Below are 27,278 nucleotides of genomic sequence, written 5' to 3'. Positions count from 1 at the left end.
ATTAATGGAATAGGCAACCTTTTCTTCTTTTAAGATTTTATTTATGGGATAGAGAGAGACACAGTAAGAGAAAGAACACAAGCAGGGGGAGTAGGAGAGGGAGAAGCAGGCTTCCTGCTGAGCAGGGAGCCCGACATGGGGCTCGATCCCAGGACCCTGGGATCATGACCTGAGCCAAAGGCAGGACTGAGCTACCCAGGCACTCCTGGAATAGCCAATCTTAATTCCAGTCCCTATTCCTCACGACCCCTAAGCCTAATTCTTCTTCTGTTCTTAGGTATTTATAAATATATGTAAGGTATATTTAGATTTTTTTTTAAGAAAATGAGACTATCTTAAAGTTTTTATTCTGCAACTGGATATTTTTTTTAAAGATTTTATTTATTTACTTGGCAGACAGAGATCACAAGTAGGCAGAGAGGCAGGTAGAGAGAGAGGGGGAAGCAGGCTCCCCACTGAGCAGAGAGCCCGATGCAGGGCTCGATCCCAGGACCCTGGGATCATGACCTGAGCCGAAGGCAGAGGCTTTAACCCACTGAGCCACCCAGGCACCACTGCAATTGGATTTTTAATATAAGGTATCTAAGAGATCTTTCCATGTTGGGGCACATAGAATTAAAAAACTGTTGCACAGTACACCATTGTGTGATTATACCATAATTTATTAAGCCATTCAAATATTAACAGATATTTAAACTGTTCTAAATAAATAACTTTAGTCAACTTATACTCACTACCATAGAATATGAACGTGTCATGCCCATCTACTCAGGCCTTTTGCCAACACTGGACAGAATCAATTTATAAAAAAGCATGCTTCAATTTGTACATTATTTTTTATTTCCACTGTTTAATAGTTGAGTTTTTCAGTTATTTATTAGCCATTCATTTATCTCCTATTATAGAAACAGAATCGATTTTTAGGTAGTGATATATATCCTACAACCTTGCTAAACTTACTATTCTATCAGTAGGTTCCTTAGGATTTTCTATATGCAAGTAGAACTGTATTTGTAGATGTAATCTACCAATTTTAACTTTTTCCTTCCCAATCTGCATATCTTTTTATTTTCCTGTCTATACTCTTCAGTACAGTCTGAAAAAAGTGGTAGTGGTGGCTTTCTAGACATTTGTCCGTTTCATATAAATTATCTAATACGTTGGCCTATAATTATTCATAAATAAAAGTATTTCCTTATGTCCCCTCTTTTATTTCTACTTTTAGAAATTTGAGCCTTCCTTTTTTTCTTTATGAGTCTAGCTAAGTTTTGTCAATTTTGTTCACCTTTCCAAAGAACCAAGTTTTGGTTTATCTTTGCTCTCACTTTCCTATTCCTTGTTTCATTAACTTCTGCTCTAATCTTTATTATTTTCTTCCTTCCGCTAGCTTTAGCTTAACTTTGCTCCTCTTTTTGGTAATTTTTTTTTTCTTTGGCAAAGAAATAAAACATCAGGGGCATCTGGATGGCTCAGTGGGTTAAGCCTTTGCCTTCAGCTCACATCATGATCTCAGGGTCCTGGGATCGAGCCCCACATCGGGCTCTCTGCTCAGCGGGGAGCCTGCTTCCCCCTCTCCCTCTGCCTGCCCCTCTGCCTACTTGTGATCCCTCTCTTTCTGTCAAATTAAAAAAAAAAAAAAACCTAAAAAAAAAAACCATCATAAATGTTTCTAATGTTTTAAAATTACAATGTACTAAACAAATACTCATTTTAGTATATTTCTCGTTTCCCTAATTTGTACCTGTATAATTGACAGGAGAGGTTTTTTTTTTTTTTTTTTAAGATTTTATTTATTTATTTATTTATTTATTTATTTGACAGACAGAGATTACAAGTAGGCAAAGAGGAGGGGGACAGGCTCCCTGCTGAGCTGAGAGCCTGATGCAGGGCTTGATCCCAAGACTCTGGGATCATGACCTGAGCAGAAGGCAAAGGCTTTAATCCACTGAGCCACCGAGGAGAGTTTTTAACATTCCAACAAAAATTTTTAAAGGTCATAGAACAATCATTAACTTTCACCACCAATTACTAATACTGCTTTGCAGGGTTTCAGCTACATGGTCATTTTTATGGTCCCACACTACCATGTACAGTGAAGGTCTACCTGCATTTTGAAATATAAAGTAAACTCTTCCTCTGGTGGCCTGCAGTGAGCCACGCCTCTTGGTATTCATTCACACCCCTGTAAAATCCCTTCCTACAGTGAACCTTGCTTGGCTATGTAACTAGCTTTAGTCAGTGAGACATTAGTAACTATGATACAAAGAGAGGACTAAAAAATGCCACACACACGAGCCTGTCTTTTTGGTATATCCCTCTTGTAACCTGGTCACCATCCTGTGAGAAACCAAATGTAGCATGTGGGGAGACCACTGGCTAACAGCTCCACCTGCACTCAGCCCACCCAACTTGCCTGCCATAAATGAGTGAACTTGGAAGTTGATTTCTGGCCCTAGCTCAGCTACCAGGTGACAGTATACAGAACAGAGACAGACTGTCCTGGCTGAACCCCACCTAAATTACAGAAGTGTAGATAATTATTATTGTTGTTTTAGTCACTAATTTTTGTGTTTTCTTAAGCAGCTTTAGATAACAGATAAAAGAGCTGACAAGATTTGCTGTGGGATTCAATAAGGAGCATGAAGGATAATGATCCTGAAGTTTTAGACCTGGGCAAACAGAAGGATAAAGTTCCCACTTCACGAGATGTGAAGACTGTGCAAGGAACAGGACTTGGGGGTGGTGGGTGAGGCGTAGGACGAAACTCAGAAGTTTATTTTTAGATATATTAAATCTGACAGGACTCTTGAGACATATGAAAGGAGACTAGATGAAATCTTCTAGGGTTGTCAACTGTTTTGCCAAGAACCACTGTTAAAAATTTTATATTACCAAATACCCTCAGATGCCAAAAATAGTGGGATATTGCAAATTTTGAAAGGAAAAAGAAATGTTGAAAGTAGAGTTTTGGGGGGGGAGCATTTTCAACTTCATACATTTTGAAGGACCATGCACAGGCTGGATAATGTGTCTAGCTTGGGCCTCTTCAAGGTTAGAAGTGAGATTGAATGCTGTCAATTAACTAGGACCCCTGAAAGGCAATTCCTTAAAAGCGAATGAAAAAATATTGTATGTCCAGCAAAAGGTTAAAATTAGGAGTATTTACCTGTCAAGCAAACTGAATTGAAAGGAGAATGTAAAAGATTTGTTACTCTGAGATTTTCCAAAAGAAGACTTGCACATATGTATATTTGCAACCAGAATTTATACTATTTGTGTAGCATGCATGGGACTGGAGGAGATTATGCTGAGTGAAATAAATCAGAGAGTCAATTGTGGTTTCACTTACTTGTGGAACATAAGGAATAACACGGAGGACATTGGGTGAAGGAGAGGAGAAGTGAGTTGGGGGAAATCAGAGAGGAGGACAAAGCATGAGAGACTGTGGACTCTGAGAAATAAACTGAGGGTTCTGGGGGTTGGGGGGTGTTGGGAGAGCCTGGTGGTGGGTATTAACGAGGGTACGTATTGCATGGAGCACTGGGTGTGGTGCATAAACAATGAATCTTAGAACGCTGAAAAATAAAATTTAAAAAAATTTTCTATTACAGCCAAGCACAAAATATATGTGTATGTATAAAAATAAAACTGAAGTCAGAAAACAATACTTAATGCCTATCATGTGCAATGAGACAGTAAGTAATTTGACCACCTATCAAAAAGAAGAAAAAATGTACAAGGACCAAGTCCTGTATCACTTTAATGTTTAGAGGTTAGGGAGAAGATGCACCAAAAGGAAGAATGAGAAGGAAAGACTAGTGAGATAAGAGGAATACCAAGAAAGAAGGTATAACTGTTAAGCAAAATGGAAAAAGTGTCTGAAGAAGGAGGAAACCATGTCAAATGCCTGATGTGTCAATTAAAATGAGAACTAAGAATTAGATAGTTTCAGTGGAATTATGACAACCAAAGCCTTACTAAATGGTCAATCAGCATACATTGCTGGCTTCCCAAGCACTAAAACTAATTCTGGAAAAACCATAAAAGGAAAACATGGTATCTAAGAAATTAAGAAGTACAAATGAAAAACCCAGTGGAGAAAGAAGGCTGTTTTCAACTGAGTGTGTGTGTGTGTGTGTGTGTGTGTATAGAAAAGCAGTTCAAAGTCAGCTCTTTCCTCTTCCCCATTATTAACTCATAAACAATCAGTCTATCTCCTTGCTGCAACAATAGGCAGTACTGGATAGCATGTACAACAAAGAAATCATTTATATATTGTTGACAGGAGTGTACATTTTTATAACTGGTTTGGAAAACAGTATGTTTTTGCTATAATGTTACTAAGAGGATATTCCATGATCACTGCTTAGGATAAATAGTTAAGTGAAATTCTTGTATATACATGTTCACCAGAACACAAAGCAGCTCTCCCTAGCAGAATTATTCATACTACCAGGAAAAAAAGAAAGAAAAAAAAGGTGAAATAACCCAACTCCCCACTATATCAGACTTAGTTTATGTGCCTTTTCAGATTTGCTTGAGCCTACCTGCCTACTAGGCTTTGGCTGTGGGCTTACTGGAGAGACCTGGCTACTGCTTATCTCACCTCGTCTCCTCCAGTATCAGCTCTTTCAATCTAGGGTTGAAGGCCCTAGGTTAAGGGCTGTGCTTGGGTATGGCTGATATGTTGTTCTGTAGAGTGAGAGCTGTTAATATGTCAAAAGCCTGTGTCTGATCTGTCTAGATCACTGAGGGTCTGGTTTTTTCCACCACTTCCTGAGTTCAGAGGAAGACTATGCTATGGAATATGGGAGCTGGCTTTCCTAGCATTTGCCTAGAGGAGCTGAGTAATAGCCCAGAAATTTGGGACAGTTAGCCCCATCAGAGACTCTGCCAAAGAAGAGACAGGGAGATAAATCCTTTCTTTTCTCTGGATGGCTGGATCTCAAGATTATTTAAGTATCATATCACCTGCCTGTTAGACTGTCCTATATGACAGGCAATTATAGCAACATTTTCTTATGAAATTATGGCTAGCTCAGAAACACAATAGCTTGTATTGACTTTCCCTTATTGTCTGCCTCACTTTTCATTTTACTCACTCTAAGCTTCTAAGATTATACCTCCCCAAAACCTCAGCATGGTAGCTTTTCTTCAGGTATTTTTCCAGGCAACATAGACTAGGACAGTTATTGATGAAGACTGGACAAATAAACTGCCATATAGTTCCAGAACAGAATATTATATAGAGGTAAAATGAATATTTCAGCTCCAGGCAACAATATGGATAAATCTCAGTAAACCAATACTGAGTAAAAGAAAGTATTAAAAGACTACATTTAGCACAATAGCTTTTAAAAAAATTTCCCAATAAATTAACATTACACAAAATATTCAGGCATATGTATGTGATTAAACAATTTTTTTAGAAGATTTTATTTATTTATTTAACAGACAGCGATCACAAGTAGGCAGAGGCAGGCAGGGAGAGAAGGGGGGAAGCAGGCTCCCTGCTGAGCAGAGAGCCTGATGTGGGGCTCGATCCCAGGACCTGAGATCATGATCCGAGCTGAAGGCAGAGGCTCAACCCACTGAGCCACCCAGGCGCCCCTGATTAAACAATTTTTTAAAAAGCAAATGAATAAAACACAAATCGTTGATATTCTAGCTTTGGGTTGGGTAAAGACTTTAGCAGTTTTCATTATACTATAATTAAGTTAAAAAAGGGAGGGAAAAAAGTCACACATGAAAGATGACACTGTTTAAACAATTCTGTGCATCCAACTCCCTAACCCTTCAACAAGAAAGAAGAGAAAAAGAAAAAAAAAAAGGGAAGCTAGTAGAGGGGGAAAAAAAAGGCTAACCAGACAATACCAAGAGTCATTTTTTCAGGTTTTGATTAAACCAAGATTAGTATTCACTCATTTAAATATTATTTAGACATTTTTGGCAAACAGAAATTCTAGTTTGTTAACCAAAAAAAAAAAAGAGAGAGAGAGAGAGAAGACATCAAAATGATTTTTAAAATAACAAATTTCTTATACTCACTGCTAAAAGTTTATCTCCAATCTGAAGTTTACCATCTTTATGTGCTGCACCTCCTTCAATTATTTTGGTTACATAGATGCTATTATCCCCAGGGATATGTTGATTTCCAACACCTCCAGCAATGCTGAACCCAAGACCTGTTTGGAAAACAGTAGTTTTGAAATTTCATCATTTAACAAGAATTTAAGTCCAAAGAAATGGTTAAAAACTAGAAATTGACAGTCTTATCACATTCATTTTTTTTTTTAAACACAAAAGAATCTATTTGCCTTTTCTTTAAAGGGAGCTTGAACTCAAAACCCTGAGATCAAGATCTGAGCTGAGATCAAGAGTTGGATGCTCAAGTGACTGAGCCACCCAGGTGCCCCTATTTCCCTACTTTTTAAGTTTTATATATTTGCTTTGTAGTCAGTAGATGATCATATATATGTGTGTGTGTATGTGTGTGTGTATATATATATATATGTATTCCTATAGTTATAAATAAGTTCCTTCCCCCTTCCCCACCAGGTTACTTCTTAAAGTCTTTTTGTAAGTGCAGTTATTTGTTTCAAAGAGGCATTAGAAAATTATGTTTCACTTTTATTGCCATAATGTTTGTGCTTCTAACACTTCTAATACCTTCACAAGATTAAAACAATTGAGAAAAATAATAAAATTTTTGGTGGTGGGCAGAATAGCCTTCAGAAATGTGGATAATTTTTTTCTTTTCCCAATAGTCTACGAATTACTTTTTTTTAAAAATATTTATTTATTTTAGAGAGAAAGAGCTCGATTGTAGGGTGATGGGGTGGGGGAGGTGGGGAGGGGCAGAGGGAGAGTGAAAGAGTGTTTTATTAAGTAGACTTTGCCCTGAGCCCAGAGCCCAGCACAGGCAGCATCCCAAAACACTGAGATCAGGACCTAAACTGAAACAAAGAGTTGGATGCTTAACTAACTATACCACCAATGAGCCTCTCTATGATCATAATTTATTAAATAAAGAATTTCTGTAATTCATAAATCCCATAGCTTCAAAACCAGATAAATCTGTAGCTCTCTATTCTGTTTTTCATTTGTTGGAATACTACTTCTTCCATGAAGCTGTAAATTAGAATCAGTATTTCCATTTACCCTCAATCCCATCAATGTTTTCAAAATTCAAAAATCAAATATTAACTGTCCTCACTGCAGATATAACTACTAATGACACACACATAAATATTTTCGTCTTTTAACTTAGCCTGTGTATCTGTATTTAAAGGTACTTTGTAGACTGATGATGACAATAGCCACACTATACAAGACTTACAAGTGTTGTAAACTCTACTTAAGACAAAAATCAGAAGAGAAATTCCGAAACTTCACACACATTCTGTAGATTACCAGTACTGTGAATCTTAGAATGTGTGTAACAAGTCGATAGTTACATCTCAGTAATTCCATAATAATCTTAGTTTCATTATTAGATACTTTTAATACCTTTTTTTTAAAAGTTTTTATTTATTTATTTGAGAGAGAGAGAGAGAACATGAGTGGGGTGAATGGCAGAGGGAGGAGCAGACTCCCTGCAAAACAAGGAGCCCCATGTGGGGCTCAATCCCAGACTCAGGATCATGACCTGAGCCAAAGAAAGACACTTAACTGACTGAGCTACCCAGGTGCACCCCCATACCTTTAGGACCTTTAATGAGCTTTATTTCCATTATTTTTTCTGATACCGGTTTCCGTCTTTTTACATACAAGCGTACGATAGACCCGGCTTCTTTCAATGCTTCAACTGCTTTGCTATGTGTCACATCACGAACATCTACTTCATTTACTCGCAATATACAGTCATTGACCCTGAGAAAAAACCCAAAATATTAAAAATAAAAATTAAATATTAAAATATCTAATTTTCACTTTGATAATTTCTTGTCATTTTCATTTTTAAGGTAAAGAGAATTATTAGAGAAAATACATATGAAGAAACTTTGTTAAATTCCACTGTATCAAATACTCATATAAATAAACACAAATATTTTCCAAGGGCTAGCAAAAGAAACAGTGCAAATAACAAATTATCACACAAAAATATTAAATAATAATGACAACTATAATTTCTATGGTTCTTGTATGCTTATTATGTGTAAGCATTAAGATACGTTATGTTTTATTTATTCAATATGTTAGTATTTATTTAGCAATAACCAGATGCCAGGTACTTCTTTTAGTGTTTTATCCCTTACAACAACCTGTAGGGTAGTTATATACTTATTATTCTTTTTTCACAAATGGAGAAATTGAGGCACAAAGAGTTTAAATAATTTTTCCTAAGGTCCCCCAGATAATGACTGACAGAGCTGTGATTCAAAGAAAAGAAAACAGAAGTGCAGACAAAATAATTAGTTAAAGGTCACGGAGACAGTGGTGGCAAAACTGAGATAATCACTAATATATCTAAAAGTAATTTTTTGACTTGCTTTTTCAAACTAGATAGATCTAAAAAAATAAAGTTATTTCTTGAAATTTATATGAAGCTAAAGATTACATCATTTAATTAAAAGGTTTCTCATGTAAATAATGTATTTTAATTTGACAAAGGAATATATTTATTTTTTATTTCTTATTTTTTAATATTTTATTTATTTATTTGACAGACAGAGATCACAAGTAGGCAGAGAGGCAGGCAGAGAGAGAGGAAGAGAAGCAGACTTCCCACTGAGCAGAGAGCCCGATGCAGGGCTTGATCCCAGGACACTGGGATCATGACCTGAGCCGAAGACACAGGCTTTAACCCACTGAGCCACCCAGGCGCCCCGGAATATATTTTTTTAAAGTTTGATTTGTTCTAGTCGTAACTTTCCCCCCAGTTCTGGTCTCAGTTTAAATTACATAGCATTCCATCAGGGGGAAAAACAATCATTTGTAATTGGGCAGGGAAAGAGAACAAAAGACAATTAAAATATTAAAATTATTCCTGATAAGGTTCTCTGTAATTAACTTTTTTTTGTAATTAACTTTCTTAAGAGGAAAGAAACTCTGTATGCGAAGACAGTGATATATTAGAATATTAAAGGTATGTTCTTCACTGAAACAAACGGAACACATTAATTTTCACATTAGGACAAATAAAAGGCCAGTAACAGAATCAGGAAGTAAATGTCTGCATTTACAGGAATGGTCAAATTATTAATTTTATATCCAACTGATTTCATTAATCACCTGTCATATCCAGTGAGAAGGCAAGAAACTGAAGAGCTACAGAAGGCACCAACAGCCTTATAAACAGATGTTATTTTTAACAGACCATATAAAAATCCTTAGTCCTAAAACTTGTGACTCTTACTATACACACACACACACACACACACACACACACACACACATACACACACCAACAAACAAGGGCATAGGAAAAGTGCCACAATGTATGGCCTAAGGAAACAACAAAGTATGCTAAAGCTATCTTCTACAATGGAACACTGAATTCAAATAAGAGACCAGTATTACTTTCATTCATTCAATTAAGAAAATGTATTACTTTTTTAAGTTTGCATAATCTTTACTTTTTGTGGCACAGGATACAAATTCAGATATGTATCATCTCCCTAAGTTTATATACATGTTTCCTATCCAGGAAACAAATGGAAAACATTTTGTGAATACATTTAAAAATACAAAGGGAATTTTCTGAATTCTATAAATTTCCTCACTTTTTTTTTTTTAAGATTCTATTTATTTATTTGACAGAGAGAGACAGCGAGAGAACAAACACAAGCAGGGGGAGCTGGAAAGGGAGGGCTTGGCCCATGACCTGAATACTTAACAACTGAGTCACCCAGGCACCCCAAATTTGCTCACATTTAAAACCATCAATCAAATTTATTTTTCAACATGTTATAGTATCTGAGATAAAACTAAACTCCTAAATGAAAAAAGAGGGAAACAATGGTTAGTGCACAATTATCTCATTCATTTGTTATTTAAACATCTACCTTATATTGGTTTATGATTGTGTTTATTTGTATTGATTCCTTGTTCAATCTGCCTAAAGAAAAATACACAAATTATATTCAGCATCACAACATAAAATGCAAAATGTACCGTAATCTTCCATCTTGGGCAGCTGCTCCCCCTGTAATAATTTTGGTAATGAAAATACTTGAGTCATCTCCAATGTGTGGGTTGTCCGTACCTCCTGCAATGCTGAAACCAAGCCCTGAATTTCCCTGTGGATAAAGAAAAAAAAAATTGAGATTAAGAATTACCCTTATTGAGAAGTTCCTGTCATTTTAGAACCTAGAAACTGTACTAACAGGGGGAACATATACATAAAGGTGTCTATGTAGGAGACATGAAGATTCTAAATTAAGAAAATAAGGAAAGCTCTTTTTTCTCTATGAAGAGTTCAAAGGCATTACTTCTGAGTAGGAATTAAATACTTCTGAAGTATAGTCCATTATGGTTATTTCTTTCAAAGTATATGCAATTTGCCCTTAGATCAGTCACCCCTCTGCAAAAGTCACTGATAGATCTCTTTTAGAATGTATCCCACTCAACGTTTGGTAAGGCAAACATCTCTTAAAAAAAAAAAAGTAAAGTGATTTTCCCACTATAATTATTTCTGAGTAGGTAAAATTAACATTATTTCAACTTTTAAAAAATGGGGTAGGGGATGGTGCTTTTCTTTTACTAACCTTGCCATCAGCTGACTTTAAAATGACCAAGTTTTATCTGTTAAGTCGTCATCTTTGACATGTTTTTTCCCCATCCCTGACATCTTTAACCAAGACAGCTGAATAGCAAAAGGCATTTTTTAATACTGAAAGTCCAACCTGAGAATTTAACTGGTGAGTTTTCTTGATAACAAAGTCAATTCTGCTAAAGCAGTGCTAGTTTTTACTTGTTTTACATACTCTATTTCTAAGTAAGATTTTCTTTGAAGAGAAGTTTCTACTGCTTCGAAAAAGTCTTTAAAGAAAAATGTTCTAAGCAATGGTATTAAAAAATTGTTTATTTTTGCAAAAATCTTCTAACTCTGGCTTTCAGGCAACTCAAATAAGCAGATACATCTGAACTGATTACTTAACTGTTAATTAAATAGCTTAAATACTCCCTCTACTGTGATGTGTCCTAAAAGTCTATTTTAAGCATTTTTTTGTCTAAACTCTTTTATTAGAGTAAAACTAGAGGTACTAGAACACGAATAATAGTATCAATGGTTGTGTGATGTTACCAAGTCATTCAGGTACTCACATTCTTTTTCTTTGTTTTTTTAAAAAATTGAGATATGATTTACATATGACATTATATAAATTTAAGGTATACAATGTGTTGATTGACATATTTACCTATTACAATATGATTATAACCACTGCTTTAGCTCACATCTCTATCATTTCACATAACTGTCATTTCTTTCTATGGTGAGAACATTTAAGATCTAGTCTCTTAGCAATTTTTAAGCATATAACATAGTATTATTGATTATAATCACTATGCTGTGCATTAGATCTCTAGAAATTAATTCATCTAAGTTTGTAGTCTTTAACATCTCTCCAATTCCTGGTACTCAAGTTTTTTAATAAGTGAAAAAGCAATGTCCATTCCTAACTAAATAAATTTATAAGGCACTGGGAGAGAATGAAAATGAGTAAGATTAATAAGTTCGAATTACATGTCAATTATATCTCAATAAAGCTGGAAAAAAACTAAATAAAAAAATACCATATTAAAATACATGTACTACGTTATAGTAACCCAAATTTGGGTAGTGGGCAGTAAAGATCTAGCATACATGTAAATGACCCTCTCAGGTCTATTTTCACTCAAAGTCCACTCTGGCTTCACATTTAAACAAGCCTAATTATCTAAGATTTCAGTCTTTTTTTTTTTTTTTAAGATTTTATTATTTTGACAGAGAGAGACACAGCGAGAGAGGGTGCAGAAGCAGGGGAGTGAGAGAGGGAGAAGCAGGCTTCCCGTGGAGCCGGGAGCCTGATGCAGGGCTTGATCCCAGGACCCTGGGATCATGACCTGAGACGAAGGCAGACGCTTAACCAACTGAGCTACTCAGGTGCCCTGGATTTCAGTCTTAAACAGACATTCAGTTACTTGGAAAATTTTACTTCTGTGAAACACTTTATTTCTCAAAAATGCTTGTCAGGCAAGGTGGCATTACTGAAATCCATCAACATTTGAATGCAAATATTCTTAAGAGGTAACTATTACAAGAAAATTTACACATCTAAATTGTACCCTTAAATTATTTTCTGACTGGGGGAATGCCTAAATTTTCAATAGGATCTTGTCCACTAGAACTACGGTTATCATTATGCTAAAAAAGAAAACTGTTAACAATAAGCATATTACTAGCATACTAAATACTTTAAATCAATAATGTTTTACATGAAAAATAAAAATAAAACTTAAAAACAGAAAAATCTGAGAAACAGACTAGAGGAATGTTTAAGGAGACATGATAACTACGTGTAATGTAGTATTCTGGAAGGGATTCTGAAAGAGAAAAACACAAAAACTAAGGAAATCCAAATGAAGTATAGACTTTGGTTAATAATAATACTTAATATTGGTTCATTAGTTGAAACAAATGTATTCCAGTAATGTAAGATGTTAACAACTGGCAAAACTGAGGCCAAGATAAGTGGAAACTTTTGGTATAACTTTTTTTATAAATCTAGAACTCTTTTAAATAAGAAGTTTATTTTAAAAAAAAGTTATTAAAGAAGAGCAACATGTCTTAAAAATACCATGGTTAGTTTTATAATATGTGTACTTATAAAAGAAACTAATATTACGTAGTTATGTTTTTGAAAAATCTTTTCCCTTGAATTCTGTATGAAAGAGCAGTATATTTAAAGAATTCTTTAAGCAACAGATTTATGCATAAAATCTTAAGATAATTAAGTTTTTACCCTTTCAAGTGTGATTTCTTCATATTCGTAATCTGCATCAGTGCCATTAACCTGATGGAAAAAAGAAATAGCACAGAAATTTAGAATATAAAATTTGAAATGTCAAGACATAATTTTTGTAGGATTTATTAATGCAAACCTGTTAAATGTGGTGGTAATCAAATAATCTAACTGCATTTTAATAATTTTAGGTAAAATTTTCAAGGAATAGATGAGTGCAAATGTAATTAATGAGTTGACAATTAATGTATTATGACTTTAAAATACAGAAAGGGTACATATAGCTTTAATTTTTAAAAAAGTTTATTCATTTGAGAGAGAGAGAGTGAATGAGCACACGTGCATGAGCACTGGGCAGGGTCAGAAGGAGAAGGAGAAGCAGACCGCCAGCCCTCTGCCATCCCCCTGCGGAGCAGGGAGCTGACATGAAGCTCCATCCCAGGACCTGGGGATCGTGACCTGAGCTGAAGGCAGATGCTTAACCCACCGAGGCACCCAGGCGCCCCCATACGGCTTTTAATATTATGGAACTTCAACTCTTTTCACTGCCTTGATCGACACATCTAATCAGGTGCCAATTCTCATTGATTTGAATACTTCAATTTTTCTGAAAACCATTATGTCTTCATTTTCATCTCTACTACCTTGATTCAAGCCTTTGTTAATCTCCTCTGGATTATTGCCAATGTAATCTACCCAACACTCAGACTAGTATTCTCTGCTGCCCAAATAACTCTAATGTGTTTTACACTGATGGATCTTTCTGGAGCCCATGTCCAATAACATACTTACTGCTCCTAAACTTTCAGAAACACTCATACAAGGCTCTGTATGAACTGACCCCAATTTATCACTTAGTTTCATTCCTAATATACATAATTCATGAGTGTTACATACCATCAAATTTGAACGATTTGCTCTTTCCTTTACATATCTTGCAAATTTCCACCTCCGCATCTGTTACTTTACTGCTTCCTCTGTCACAAATTTCACTTAAATATTTCATGTCCAAATCTGATTCCCCATTCAAGTTCTTGCTCACATCTTATAGACCAAGCACTTTATCTTATTCTTTCCAATTTATTCCCTACTCCCTCCTGAAAGTAATTTTCACAGTGAGGGCCACTGTTGAAAGGTAAATAATCCTTGGAATTGGAATTGGATTAATTCAGGTTCATGTCATTGCTTTAAACATTTTTGATATGAGGTTGTGTAAAATACTTGATAAGTCAAACAGGGATTGTGATAAACCAAATTTCTCTAGATGCCTCCCATCTTCCATCCTAAATGTTCTTTAGCAACATGGCTAAACCATCCCATCATGAAGAGATGTCATCTATTTCTCCTTCCCTTGGATCTAGGCTGGTCCCAGATGAGCTCTGTTGAAAAGAATGTGGCACAAATGATGCTGTGTGGGTTCTCGAGGTCATGTGATACCTTATAATATCTGCCTTTGTCTTAGAAGGTACTCAATCAGTTACCCACCTGCCTTTGGCTCAGGTCATGAGATCCTGGGATCCAGCCCCACATCCAGCTCCCTGCTCAGTGGGGAGCCTGCTTCTCTCTCTCCCTCTGCAGCTCCCCCCCACCCCCGATTATGCTCTCTTGCTCTCAAATAAATAAATAAAATCTTAAAAAAAAAAAACTTAGCTATAATGTGAGGAATATCAAACAGCCCATGGAAGATTCAAATGAAGGAGAATTAAGGCCCTTGGCCAAAAGCCCCAGCTGCACTAACTAGCAATAATCATCAACTGCCAGTCACATGAATGAGACTATTTTGGATCTTCCAGCCTTTTCCAGTGTCCCAGCCAATATGAAGCAGAAGAACCTTCCAGTTAACCCGAAAAATTGTGAGAATAATGAACTGTATTTTAAGCCAGTGAAGTTTCAGGGTGGTCTGTTATACATCAATAGAATAATGAAACAACAGAATAATGATATCTATGTAAGCTACTTTGCTTTCTTCACCATACTATAAGAAAGCACCCCTATTTCAGGTCCAGTTCAGGGCCCAGGGGTTTTTTCTTGAGGGCCTCTGAAACATCTCTTCTCCCTTTTGGGTTCTATGGCTCTAATGGATTCAAACCCAACTGCTACTTTCTTAACTCTCTTTCTTACCTAAATAGCTTTTTTTCCTTGTTTTTGAGATTATGTTATGAATGCATACACACACACACACACACACACTCTCTCTCTCTCTTCTTTTTTAATCTTTCATTCTGTAGGAGTGTGGACAATACTGACTCCATCTTTGGCCCTCCATCTTGTTCTTATGTTTTGCTTGATGACTTCTGGGCACCCCAAGTACCATGCCCCTTGGAGATTAATATACATGTCTTAGAAATCCCCACCACGGCCTGGATATGGGGAGGCTTGCTTTGGCCTCCCACAAATCTGTTAAGAGACAATATGGTCTTTCCCCTCTCTGATGAACAGATGGCACCACAAAATCCAATTAAAGGTTAGTGGTCAATTAGGTGCATGTGAACCCTTCGATCTCACTACAATGCTCTTCTGCAAGTCCCCTCACTCTACAAAATCTGTGAACCAAGGTCAGACTTCATGGAGAACAGCCATGCAGCTGCTGACAATTCGGATTGTCCACCCAAACCTACCCTTCTCTGTCGGTAAGTTATTCTGAACAGAGCTGTGTAAACTATATGGAGCGGCCTGCTTCATTTTCTCTTCTCAGTTTAGAGGATATTTTAATGTCCCTCCCTCACCTCCTAACAGATTTCTATGCATCTAGAATGCAGGAGGTTTATACATATACATATCCTACCAACTTGACTGGAAGTCCTTTTTTTATGAGAAAAATAAAACCCTTATCTGCAGCTATACCACTTTCCTTATTCTAAAGGTTATCTGCATCACCTTTATTTTTCCTTGCTCAGACTTGATGAAAGTGTCAGTCCTTATCAAAGTAGTTTTAATACTAATTAATCTATCATATTCTGTGCTATTACTTACTGCTTTTATTTTTATCAATTCTTTATTCTTTCCTTAGACATTTTTTTCAAAGCTTCTTGAGGTGAACACCCAATTCATTTATGCTGATTACTCTTCTCTTTTTAAAAACATCCATTAAAGTTAATAAATTTTTCTCAGCAAATGGCTTTGGCCAAATCTCAAAACTGCTACACTGGGCTCTATTTTTGTGCATTTGTTTATTTCCAAATACTCTGAAATTTTATTCTGGAAAACATTCCAACGTAAGTGTGCTTATATGGCCCTTTTGGTGTTTATAAGTAAAATTTCTATACTGTGACCTTATGATTTCTGTTTTAAGAAATTTGAGATTTTCACCATTAAGCCTTCTTGAAAGGTAAATATATGGTAAATATGCTTAGTGCTTAATTTAATGCTAAGTCATTGAGAGCTGGTGAGGATTCCAGGTAACACAGAGTGATCTTAAAAAGGTGAAAAGTGAGAAGAACAGAAGGACTCTGAATGACTTTAGTTTTAAACCCTCCATAACTTAAAACTGTCTGATAATCTTGTATATAAAAACAATTTGATAACAACTTTAAACATACTCAAACTGGGCTTCAAAATGCTAAAAGTACATTACCAAAACTACAAATTGCTCTGTAGGTAGCACTTCATTAACAGTAAAAGTGAAAAAAACAATGGTGCTGTAATATTTTTAACAGCAATATGTTTTTCAGCAAAACTACAAAATGGTTGGTTTGCTTAGTTTTCTTTTTATATCTTTACAAAATATGGCTTCCAATAGGAAAGAAATGCTTGACTAATATATTATTTGTATTATTATATAAGGTTTATTACTCTCAATTAGCAGGATGGGGGAGGTGTAACATGGGAATAAAACCAGAGGAGACTGATCTTTAGGCAAAATGAATGTATTATTTACAAAATAATTTTTTCTTCTTTAAAATTATGAGAGTAGATCTAGAATACTTCCTGAGAACTGTCATTGCTAGTATTTTCCGGGTTTTGAATTTAGGCCTATCAACAAAATAGGATTGTGTAGGGGATCAAAGCAGGAGCGGAAACTAGAGGTCGACTGGGGCCTGACTATGAAAGGTCTTGAATGCTGTAGTAAGCAATGAGAAATATTCTTGAAAGTTTCTGAGCATCAAATAGGTTTAAAAGATTTTCCAGAAAAGGAACTATGGTAGTATGGAACAAATGAAGAACAAATGGAGAAAAGTATACTGGTGAAGAAGTTATGGCAGGTGTCTGGATAAAAGGCACAAATTACAAAGACATTTAAGAATAGGTGGTAAATTCTTAAACATTTAAAAAAATCCTAACATTTATGGAGAAAAAAACCCTATAAAGCTATAACTAAGAGCAACTAATCTAAAAGAAACTTGACCAGGAAAGAAAATCAGATTATATAACATATGTCTAGGTTAAGTTGTATTCCACTGATCTATCCAGTTAATTAAAACTCTGCTGTTTTAATTAATGATATTTTATAAGATGTTTTATTATTTGCTAGGGAAATCTCTCACAATTACTTTTATTTTAAATTTTACTTGAATATTCTTGAGTTTTTACTTTTTTATAAATCAACACTGTTCAACAGAAGTTTCTGTGATGATAAAATGTTCTATCATCTGCCTTGTCCAATACAGGAGTTACTACCCACACATGGTGACTGAAGTGGTTAGTTGTACTACAGAGAAACTAAATTCTAAAACTCTTCCTCTTTCTTTTTCTTATCCTTTCCCCCCCGCTCTTCTCCACCCCTGTCCCTCCCTGCACCTCCCCCTTCTCTCTTTTGGGGGGTTATAACTGGTTGTAGACCAAATTCATCTGGGGAAAATGATGATGTCTACATTGTCTTCCTGCTCAGCAATAAGATCTGTTCTCTGCTTACTTAGGTATTCTTTGAAGCCATCAGCAAAGTTTTATAGTTTTCTTACTATAAACTCTTTAATTTCCTGTTAAGCTAACTGCTAGGTATTTCATATTTTTGTCGATAGATTTAATGGACTTATTTACAGTTAGTTGCTGCCAGTATACTGGAAGAGCACTTATTAATTTTTAACCTGTAAAAATTTTTTCTTTTTAATACAATTTGTTTTAATTATGGGTACATACATGCCATTAAGAGGCAGAGGAAAATTTATAACACAGATGTCCTCAGTCCATTATAGGCCCAAAGATTTTCATTTTTTCATCAGCCTCTACCAATATATCCGAACAGGACCAACAAATCCTATTACATAATCAGTATAAGACTTCCCCAAAGGAAGATTTTAAAATAAGCCTAATTTACTAATTACTTATTGTTTAGGTTCAATTCAGTAATTAATTCCTTTCTAACTGTAGATTAATCTATTGGAAGTAAAGATTTTATCAACAGTCATGTGACTCATAGTTCCTATTAATGCATAATTTCAGGCAAATAAAAATATCAAAGTCTATACCATCACAAGGTAAGAACCTAAAAACAAAAATGTATTTGGGAAGAAGAAAATGTTCTTCCTACTGAAAAATTAACAAAACCAAATACAAAAGTCTTAACCTCAAAGAATGTACTTATAAGATTTTATTAAACAATGAACAGCAATGTTTTCGGTTGATTTAAAAATATTGGCAGTTATCAATTATCTTATATATGGAGAAAGTGAAGAAGCTTCTAAGTATGTAAGAAAACTACCAAAGTCAAACTGAATGAATTTTCCTAACCTTCACTATTTGTAGGATATCTTAAGGAAAACAAAAAGACAAACAGATGAGAATTTCACCAAATTACTTCATTTCCATCTTATTACTGAAACCAATAAGAACTCAGAATTTTTGTTTTTAACTTGCCTTCCCTTAATATTTTTCACTATATAAAAAAAGAGCAGGAATGCAAAGAGACCGAACCAACCCCAATGCCAATGAAATTGTATCTATTAACACTAAAAATTGAGTATAATACATCATACTTAACAGAAAAAGACTGAAAGCTTTTTACCATGGATCAGGAACAAGAAAAGGATATTTGCCCCGACACTTCTATTAAACATTGTAATGGAGGTTCTAGCCAGGGCAATTAGGCAATCAATCAATCAATCAATCAGGATTATAAAAGGAAGAAGTAAAACTATCTCCTTTTGCAGATGGCACGGTCTTATAATAAATACATTCTGTAAGGTTGCAGGACAGAAGATCAAAATCTATGATATTTCTAAATGAATTCCTAAAAATCTGTTATATTCTAATACACTAGCAATGTAAAATCCATAAATAAAATTAAGAAAATAATTCCATTTGCAACAGCATTAAAAAAATAAAATACTCAGGAATAAATGTTAAGTGAAAGAAGTTTAAGACTTGTACACTGAAAATTAAAACATTACTGAAAACAAAGATGTAAACAAATAGAATGCCATCCTGTGTTCATGGATTAGAAAACACAGTATTGATAAGATGGCTATACTGCCCACATTTACCTACAGACTGAAATCAATTCCTATCAAAATCCTAGCTGTCCTTTTTTTGTATGCAGAAATTGACAAGCTGATCCTAAAATTCATATAGAAACAAAAAGAACCCAGGATATCCAAAACAAACTTAAAAAGTTGCAGGACTTATACTTTCTGGTTCCAAATATTGCAAAGTTACAGTAATCAATACTATGTGGTACTGGCATTAGGATACACATAAACATCACTAGTAGAGAATTAAGAATTCAGAATAAACCCATATATTTTTATATTTATATATATTTTTTGAGAGAGAGCGAGCGAGCATGCATGCAAGCAGAGTTGGGGGGAGGTACAGAGAGAGAATCTTTTTTTTTTAAGATTTTATTTATTTTACAGACAGAGATCACAAGTAGGCAGAGAGGCAGGCAGAGAGAGAGGAGGAACCAGGCTCCCTGCGGAGCAGAGAGCCCGAAGTGGGGCTCGATCCCAGGACCCTGGGAGAATCTTAAGTATGCTTCTCATCCACAACCAGGGCAGACGCAGAGCTGGATATTAACGAATGTGAGACAAAATCAAGAGTCAGATGCTTAACGGATTGAACCACCCAGGTGCTTCAGCCCATATATTTATAACTAACTGATTTCCTACAAGATGTCAAGACCATTCAATGTAGAAATAGTCTTTTTAACAAATGGTGATGGGACAGGACAACTGGTACCCATATGCAAAAGAATTAAGTTGGACCCTTACCTCCCACAACATACAAAATTGACTCAAAATGGATCAAAGATTTGAGTGTAAGAGCTAGAACTATAAAACTCTCAGAAGAAAACCTAAGGGTCCTCATGACCTTGGATTAGGCAGTGTTTTAAAGTATAAACTGAAATCAACTATTTAAAAATGGGAAAAAAAGAACTTTTACAATCTATAAAATTATGTACCATTTGAATGGGGAAAAAAGAAAAGCATAGGAAATACTTCTACATAAACATCTCCAAAGACATTTTCCTCTGGAGTAAAAAATGTTGGATTAGATTCTGCTGTTCTGGGTGCTTACCTTTAAGGGCTTTTTAACAAAGTAATTTTATAGAGAAGTACTACTCAATTCAGTATGAAGTTATATAACTAATATTTGAGTATACATATAAACCTGGGTACTAAAAATCTAGTCACTCAACTAGATTTCTAAAATGACTGAATATATGGCACTGTGTAAGTGACCACTGGTCAATGATAGCCTTTAGTGAAAACTGACCATTTTAATTTAAAAATAAACCATAAATTTCTATTTCATTAAGTATGGGGAAAAAAATCAAAAAGTATTGATTCATGTACTTTAACAATTACAGATCAGTGAAAGAACAACACAAATACAATGTATTAAAGAAAATGAAGCTGTGATCTTTGTATATGTATCAAAAACTGAACAGGAAAAGAGTTATTATTTAAATGTGTGGAGGAAATTGGACTTACATAAGTTGACGTTTCCAAGCTCTCTGTGTTGACCAGTACTGGAGGAGGATTTGCCTTAAAGAAAAGTATTGTAAATGTGTTAGCTTAACAGGAAAATCGACACATTCCATATCAACATTCACAAATGTCAGAAGCAAATGAAAGATCTGCTATTTCTTAAATTATAATTTTATATGAGCTTTCCATATGTTAATCAATGAATCCAGTTTCCAGCACCAGATGAAAAGAATTAGGTATAAACAGTTAAATTTGCTTTTGAGAAATAAATTATTTCTGCTAAAACAGACATAATTTTCTTAACATTTGTAAAGAAGTTTACCAGTCTTCTTAAAAAAATCCACAAATATGCTTTGCATAAGAACTCTTCCCAGGTTGCTCAGATATCATTAGCTTTTCTATTCCCAAGGATACCAGGAGGATTCCAATCTTTTATCACCCAAAAAAAAAATTCTATTTTCAGTTGCAATTATTGCTTACCACCTGTTACCACTCACAGAATAACAAGAGTCAAAAAACCAAAAGCAAAACAACAGCAAAAAAAACCAAGTAGAATAAATATGTCTGATTAAATATGGATTGAAAGAAGCTTGGTTTTCTGGATGACCTGGAAATTATTATGTAGATGAAATAAAATTTAAGGAATAAAATGCAATCAATACCAAATGAAAAACATATCAGAACATATCATAAACATACCAGAAAACTGACATGATTCCCCTCAAAATCATCTTTCTCCTGCATATTTAAGAGTATAAAAGTATCATTTCAAATGACATTTTCTTAGAAAAAAAAGAATGACTATCCTTTAAGCAAATTTTAGGAGGTATGTTTATGAACACTAATAATTCTGCTATTCCAATTAACTAAAGAATTAAACATAAAAACTGTGTGAAAGAAACATTATACACAGAATAACCATTTTCTTCCAAGTGTACGGGCTTTCCTAAAAGGTTCAAATATTTTACACTGTTTTTGGCAAAGAACTAGATCTGGATGATATGATAAAATGCGTAAGGACAACACAGTTGCATGGTTAAATAATTATATAATACACATTTAGGCTACATGAAGCAGCAGGTTAAAAATGAGAATACCTTATTATATATAAACATGACATTAACTACTTTATATGCAGGTCCTACCTTTGACTGTAATAATCTACCTTCAAATAATTTAGTGAAAACCAAACCTAATAAATACAAATACTATTTGTTTTTCAAATTTTTAATTTAAATTCAATTAATCAACGTGATACAAATACTCTTTGTACGATTATTATTCAAGTAAAAGTAGTCAACTTACAGACATTTGAGATTTTATATCTGAAATTATCCAATGACCCATAGAGATTCCTCAAATTGATAGTATTTCACTTCAACAAAAAAATTAATGGTACAACTTCACCCTATTTTGTTTAAGCAATTACAGATGATGGCAAGAAAGAAAAGGGTACTTCAAGTTACAAAAGAAGTTACATTCTTCAAAAATTATGGCAACAAAGCCTTTTGCTTTCCCTCTGCCCATTTATTAACAAACATACAGTGAAAAAAGTTGTTTTTTACCATCATCGTTGTATAGAAGTTATCTTTTGATTCTAGTCCTATAAAAAGTCTATTTGATATTGAAATATACAAAAACAAAATGATATAAAGTATTAAACTTACTTCAAAATAAAATAATGACAAAGAGAGGCCAGAAATGGGAGGGATTATGGATCATATGAGCACACATGAGTTAATGATTTGTTATAGTTCAGTAATGAGTATATGTGAGAGTTCACTGTACTATTCCCTCTACATGTATGTATTTTTTTTAAAGATTTTATTTACTTATTTGACAGAGAGGGAACACAAGTAGGCAGAGCAGTAGGCAGAGAGAGGGGGAAGCAGGCTCCCTGCTGGGCTGGATCCCAGGACCCTGACATCATGATCTTAGCCAAAGGCAGAGGCTTAACCCACTCAGCCACCCAGGTGCCCCAGTATTTTTGAAATTTTTAATAAAAAGTAAAGGAAAAAAATTATATTGAGTCAACTGCTCAGTTTATAGGAGGTTAATAACTAAGGCAGTTGTAAAATACTATAGGTCAGAGTTGCTTGCTATTAAGATATTAGCATTTACACCATAAAGTTGACTTTAATTTTCAAATTCTGTTCAAAATAAAAAAATATAGACTAGTGAAATAATTTGCAATTTTGACTTGAAGAACAAGGTAATATATGCACAATAAGTTATTTTTAGATGTATCTTTAGAATTAACATGAGTGAGTGCTCATACTTGAAGGGAAACGATGGTAATAACATGAAATTGGACAAGAAACAAGAGTGTTCACATTGGGGATTAAGCAAGAATTTCAACCAAAAGTAATGTCAGGGTAAGAAAACCTAGCTATTTTAAAAAGACAGGTCATAAAAAATAGTCTCGAATAAGAGCCTATAAAAAGGAAGCTCAAGAGGCATGATGTCTGTCTCAAGTCTACTTGCCTAAAATAAAGATAAAAATATTTAAGACTGTATTAGCAAGTATAGAATTAAGACATTTAACTTGGAACAAACTATACTTTTACTTAATAATAATTTTCTTAATTCTATTTTTACTTAGTAATTTTACTTAATTATAATTTGTATTATGAAATACAGAATTGGTTTCTGAGAAAGTAATATTCCCTAGCTCTCCAATTTGGAGGAGGTAGGAATGGAAATAAACGAGTAAGCAATCTGAATGGGTTTGGAGGGTACGATGCACAATTCAGAAAGACACAACACCCTAGAACCAAAGTTAAAGAACGGGGTACTTCTAAAGGAAGCGATGCAGAAAAATCTGACCCCAGAAAGCACATACTTTGAAAAAGCTGAGGTAAAGAGCACTGAAATTAGAAATGGTAGAAAATCTGGCTAGTTTAAGACCTTGGGATCTGTAATTGGGACAGTGGGTAGCAGAACAGGTGACATGAAATTATCAGCTTTACTTAGTAGTCAATTAAACAACAACAAGACTTAATAAGAATCTACTTGAAAGTTATTTCAAATGAAGAAACCCCTTCCCTTGCATCTTGCTTCAAGTGACTTCAAGGGACACCAAAAGACTTGATTCTGGTGCTGTCTCTATTTCACTCCACCATTCAAGTAAATCTGACTATACAGTTAAGTCACAAGTGATATTTAAACTCATTTATTTCATCTATAAAGAGATAGCAACACATGTCTTTACCTAAGAGGACTATGTGAAGATAGAGCAAATACAAAGGAAAACTTACTGTAAACTACAGGAACCTACTGTTAATCCATTATTAGTATATAGTAATATATTAGTATATTATAATCTAATATACTATTGTGTATGTTTCAACTAGGATTATAATGAAGTCCTATAATACAATTAGAGATGGGGTGGGGGTTAGTAAAGGGACAGGAATATTCTAAAAAAGAGGTACTAGTAAACCCCTAAAGAATTTGACCAAGTATCAATAACAAGACTTAAGAAACATAATTCTGCTCATGCAATTTTTAGTATTCTATTTCATTAATAACGGGTCTCACAGGGATTGCTGCTGCTAACACATTGCAGCATCCTTATACAATTTCAAAAAGCAGTATTACATTTTTTTAAAAAAATCTTTAAGTAATTCTTAAATCCAGTTATTTAAAAACAGGCCAAAATTAGGAGTTTAGAAAATACTTTAATGCTGTGCATTGTATTTCTCCTTTTACCATTTATCAAAGTTTATTATGTTATTTAATGTGTCTCCTTCTCCCCTACTAAATTATAAACAAGTATTTTTCATATGAAGAACTCACAAACCCCAGAGAACACATCTTAGATTCTAATTTGAGACATACTGCATTAAAAGGTAAATGCTATCACTTAAGGAATCAATGTAAGATAGAGTGTATGTAAAAATAAATAGGATGGATTCTGGGAAGATGGCACAATAGGAAGTACCACACATTTGTCACACAGATAATAACTGTACTGGCAGAATCTATGTGATGTAACTAATTTGGAATTGTACTGAATTCCAGAGTAGTCTGTTGAAGGCCTGCAACTTCCAGGGGAAGTACTGGATTGTAAACTGTGGTTAATTCAGGCAATTTTAGCTCTTAGCACAGTAGCAGCTATTCAACTCCCATCCTCTGCCCTGTAACAGCTAGTTGGGGAAGTGTTCCTGGAGCAGCAGGCACAAAAACTACACAACCCAGGAGGGGAAAAAAAACAAAAACTACCCTCCAAATACAGGGGATCTGTGCTCTGATTGCTAATTCCTGCTTCTGATCACTGGGGTACAAAGACGCAGTGGCCATTATTGAACTGCCCATAATTGATACAAGTCTTTCCCCCTCTGGTTGAAGGGACTCCAGAGGATTTAAAGGGCAAACATCTCCTCTCACCATTTCATTTTTCTCTTTTTCCCCTTTTGAGAGTCAGACACTGAAACCTAGGATATTCAAAAGCAACCACATACACAATGGCAGGCAGGAAAAAAAGACCTGAGGAAGACCTTAAATTTATACTGCAGACTGATTCTTGGCACAGAGATAGCCTACAACAATTAAAAAGTCCCAAAACAACAACAACAAAATAAAAATAAAACCTTAGGAAAGGAGGAAAATCTGATTTCCCGAGTTAGAGCATCCTAAGCGTCAAAAGTCCAGTTTTCAGCAAAGAAATCAAAACGCAAGCAAAGAAACAATATAGTGTGGTCCATTCAAAGGAAAAGAGGAAGGAATGAAGGAAAGAAGGAAAAGAAAAAAAGGAAGGAAGGGCCTTTAAAAAAAACGTGGTGCCAGATCTACTACACAAAGACTTTAAAACAACCATATGAAAGATGTTCAAAGAACTAAAAGAGAAGGTGAACAAAGAAAATGAAAAAATAAAAGGGAAAATTTATAAAAGATAAAATAGAAATTTCTATAAAAGATAGAAAACCTAAAGGAAAATCAAAAGGAAATTCTGAAGCAAAAAAGTTCAATAAATCAAAAATTCAATATTAACAATTCAAAGGTAGATTTGAGCAAGCAGAAGAATTGATGAACTTGAAGATAGGACAATGGAAATTACTAAGTCCGAGAAAAGAAAGAGAAGGACTAAAGAAAATGACCAGACACTAAGGAATCTTGGGTCACCATGAAGCAGACCAACACATATATCATGGGAGTCCCAGAAAAGGAGAGATCAAGTAGCAGAGAAAATATCTGAAGAAATAATCACCAAAACATTCCCAAATTTGATGATGACAACAAACAACCATAACAAGACATGAAGAACAACATCCAAGCTCAACAACCTCATGGTAGGATGAACTCAGAGAGACTCACACTAGGACATATTGTAATCAAACTCTTGAAAGACAAAAACACAGAATTTTGAGAGCAGCAAGAAAAAAGTGACTCATTACATACAAGGGATCTTCAATAAGATTATCAACATGTTTCTCTGAACTCTGGAAGAGTTCCAGAAACTCTGGAAGTGAGAAAGCAGTGAGCCAATATATCTCAAGTACTAAAAGAAAGAAACCCTTTGTCAACCAAGAACCCTGTATCTGGCAAAACTGTTCCTCAAATGTGAGGGAGGATTTAAAATATTCCCAGATAAACAAAAGCTGGGGCGGGGGGGGGCAGGGGTTCCGTTATCACTAGTACAGCTGCCCTGAACAAAATTCTTTGCTCAAGAATCTTGCAGGCTGAAATTAAAGGACACGAGAGAGTAACACAAGGTGTTGGAAGAAATAAAGATCTCAGTAAAGATAAATACAAGAGCAATTATAAAAGCTAATATTGTAAGAGTTGTAACATCACTTTTTATTTTCTACATACTGTTAGAGGAAATGCTTTCAGTCTTTCACCACTGAGTACAATGATTGCAGTCAGTTTTTCACATATGAAAACATGAAGAGAGTTCTGTAGATGTATGACAGTGATGGTTGCAAAACAATATGAATGTACTTAATATCACTGATATGTAGGGGTGCCTAGGTGGCTCAGTAAGTGTCTGCCTTCAGCTCAGGTCATGATCCTGGGTCCTGGGATGGAGCCCCACATCAGGCTCCCTGCTTAGCGGGGAGCCTGCTTCTCCCTCTGCCTTCTGCCATTTCCCCTGCTTGTCTTTTCTCTCTTGCTCACTCTCAAATAAATAAAATCCTAAATACCACTGATATATAAACTTAAAAATGGCTGTAAAATGGAAAATTTTTACATTATGTGTATTCTACCACAACTAAAAAAATTGGAAAACATATATGACTTCAAACTAATTATGCAAATGCATTAAAGACAAATTGAAACATATTCTACAAAATAACTAGCTTGCTTTCTTCTAAAATGCCACATTCATGAAAGACAGACAGTGGGGCTACTCCAGATTACGGAGACTAAAGTGTCATGAAGGCAATGTGAAATCTTGGACTGGCTAAAGGATCTATTTTTTTTTTTTCCTCTAAAGAACATTATTGGGGCAAATGGAAAAATA

General features: G+C 34.8%; 1 protein-coding gene across 21 annotated transcripts in view; it reads right to left on the bottom strand.

The window, feature by feature from the left end:
• Nucleotides 1–27,278, bottom strand: part of DLG1 (discs large MAGUK scaffold protein 1) — a 253,340-nt gene that overhangs the window by 90,201 nt on the left and 135,861 nt on the right. For all 21 annotated transcript variants that reach the window (XM_032869311.1, XM_032869310.1, XM_032869312.1 and 18 more), the window contains 5 exons: nt 20,816–20,869; nt 12,948–12,998; nt 10,117–10,241; nt 7,703–7,872; nt 6,049–6,185 (listed from right to left, as the gene is read on the bottom strand). In XM_032869311.1, the coding sequence (XP_032725202.1) occupies nt 6,049–6,185; nt 7,703–7,872; nt 10,117–10,241; nt 12,948–12,998; nt 20,816–20,869 (537 nt within the window). The remainder of the gene's footprint in view (nt 1–6,048; nt 6,186–7,702; nt 7,873–10,116; nt 10,242–12,947; nt 12,999–20,815; nt 20,870–27,278) is intronic.

The sequence above is a fragment of the Lontra canadensis genome, unplaced genomic scaffold (genome assembly GCF_010015895.1).
Source record: "Lontra canadensis isolate GAN:19392208 unplaced genomic scaffold, GSC_riverotter_1.0 scaffold38, whole genome shotgun sequence".
Taxonomy (NCBI): domain Eukaryota; kingdom Metazoa; phylum Chordata; class Mammalia; order Carnivora; family Mustelidae; genus Lontra; species Lontra canadensis.
The sequence above is the reverse complement of the archived record's forward strand: the minus strand, read 5'-3'. Positions and strand labels throughout refer to the sequence as shown.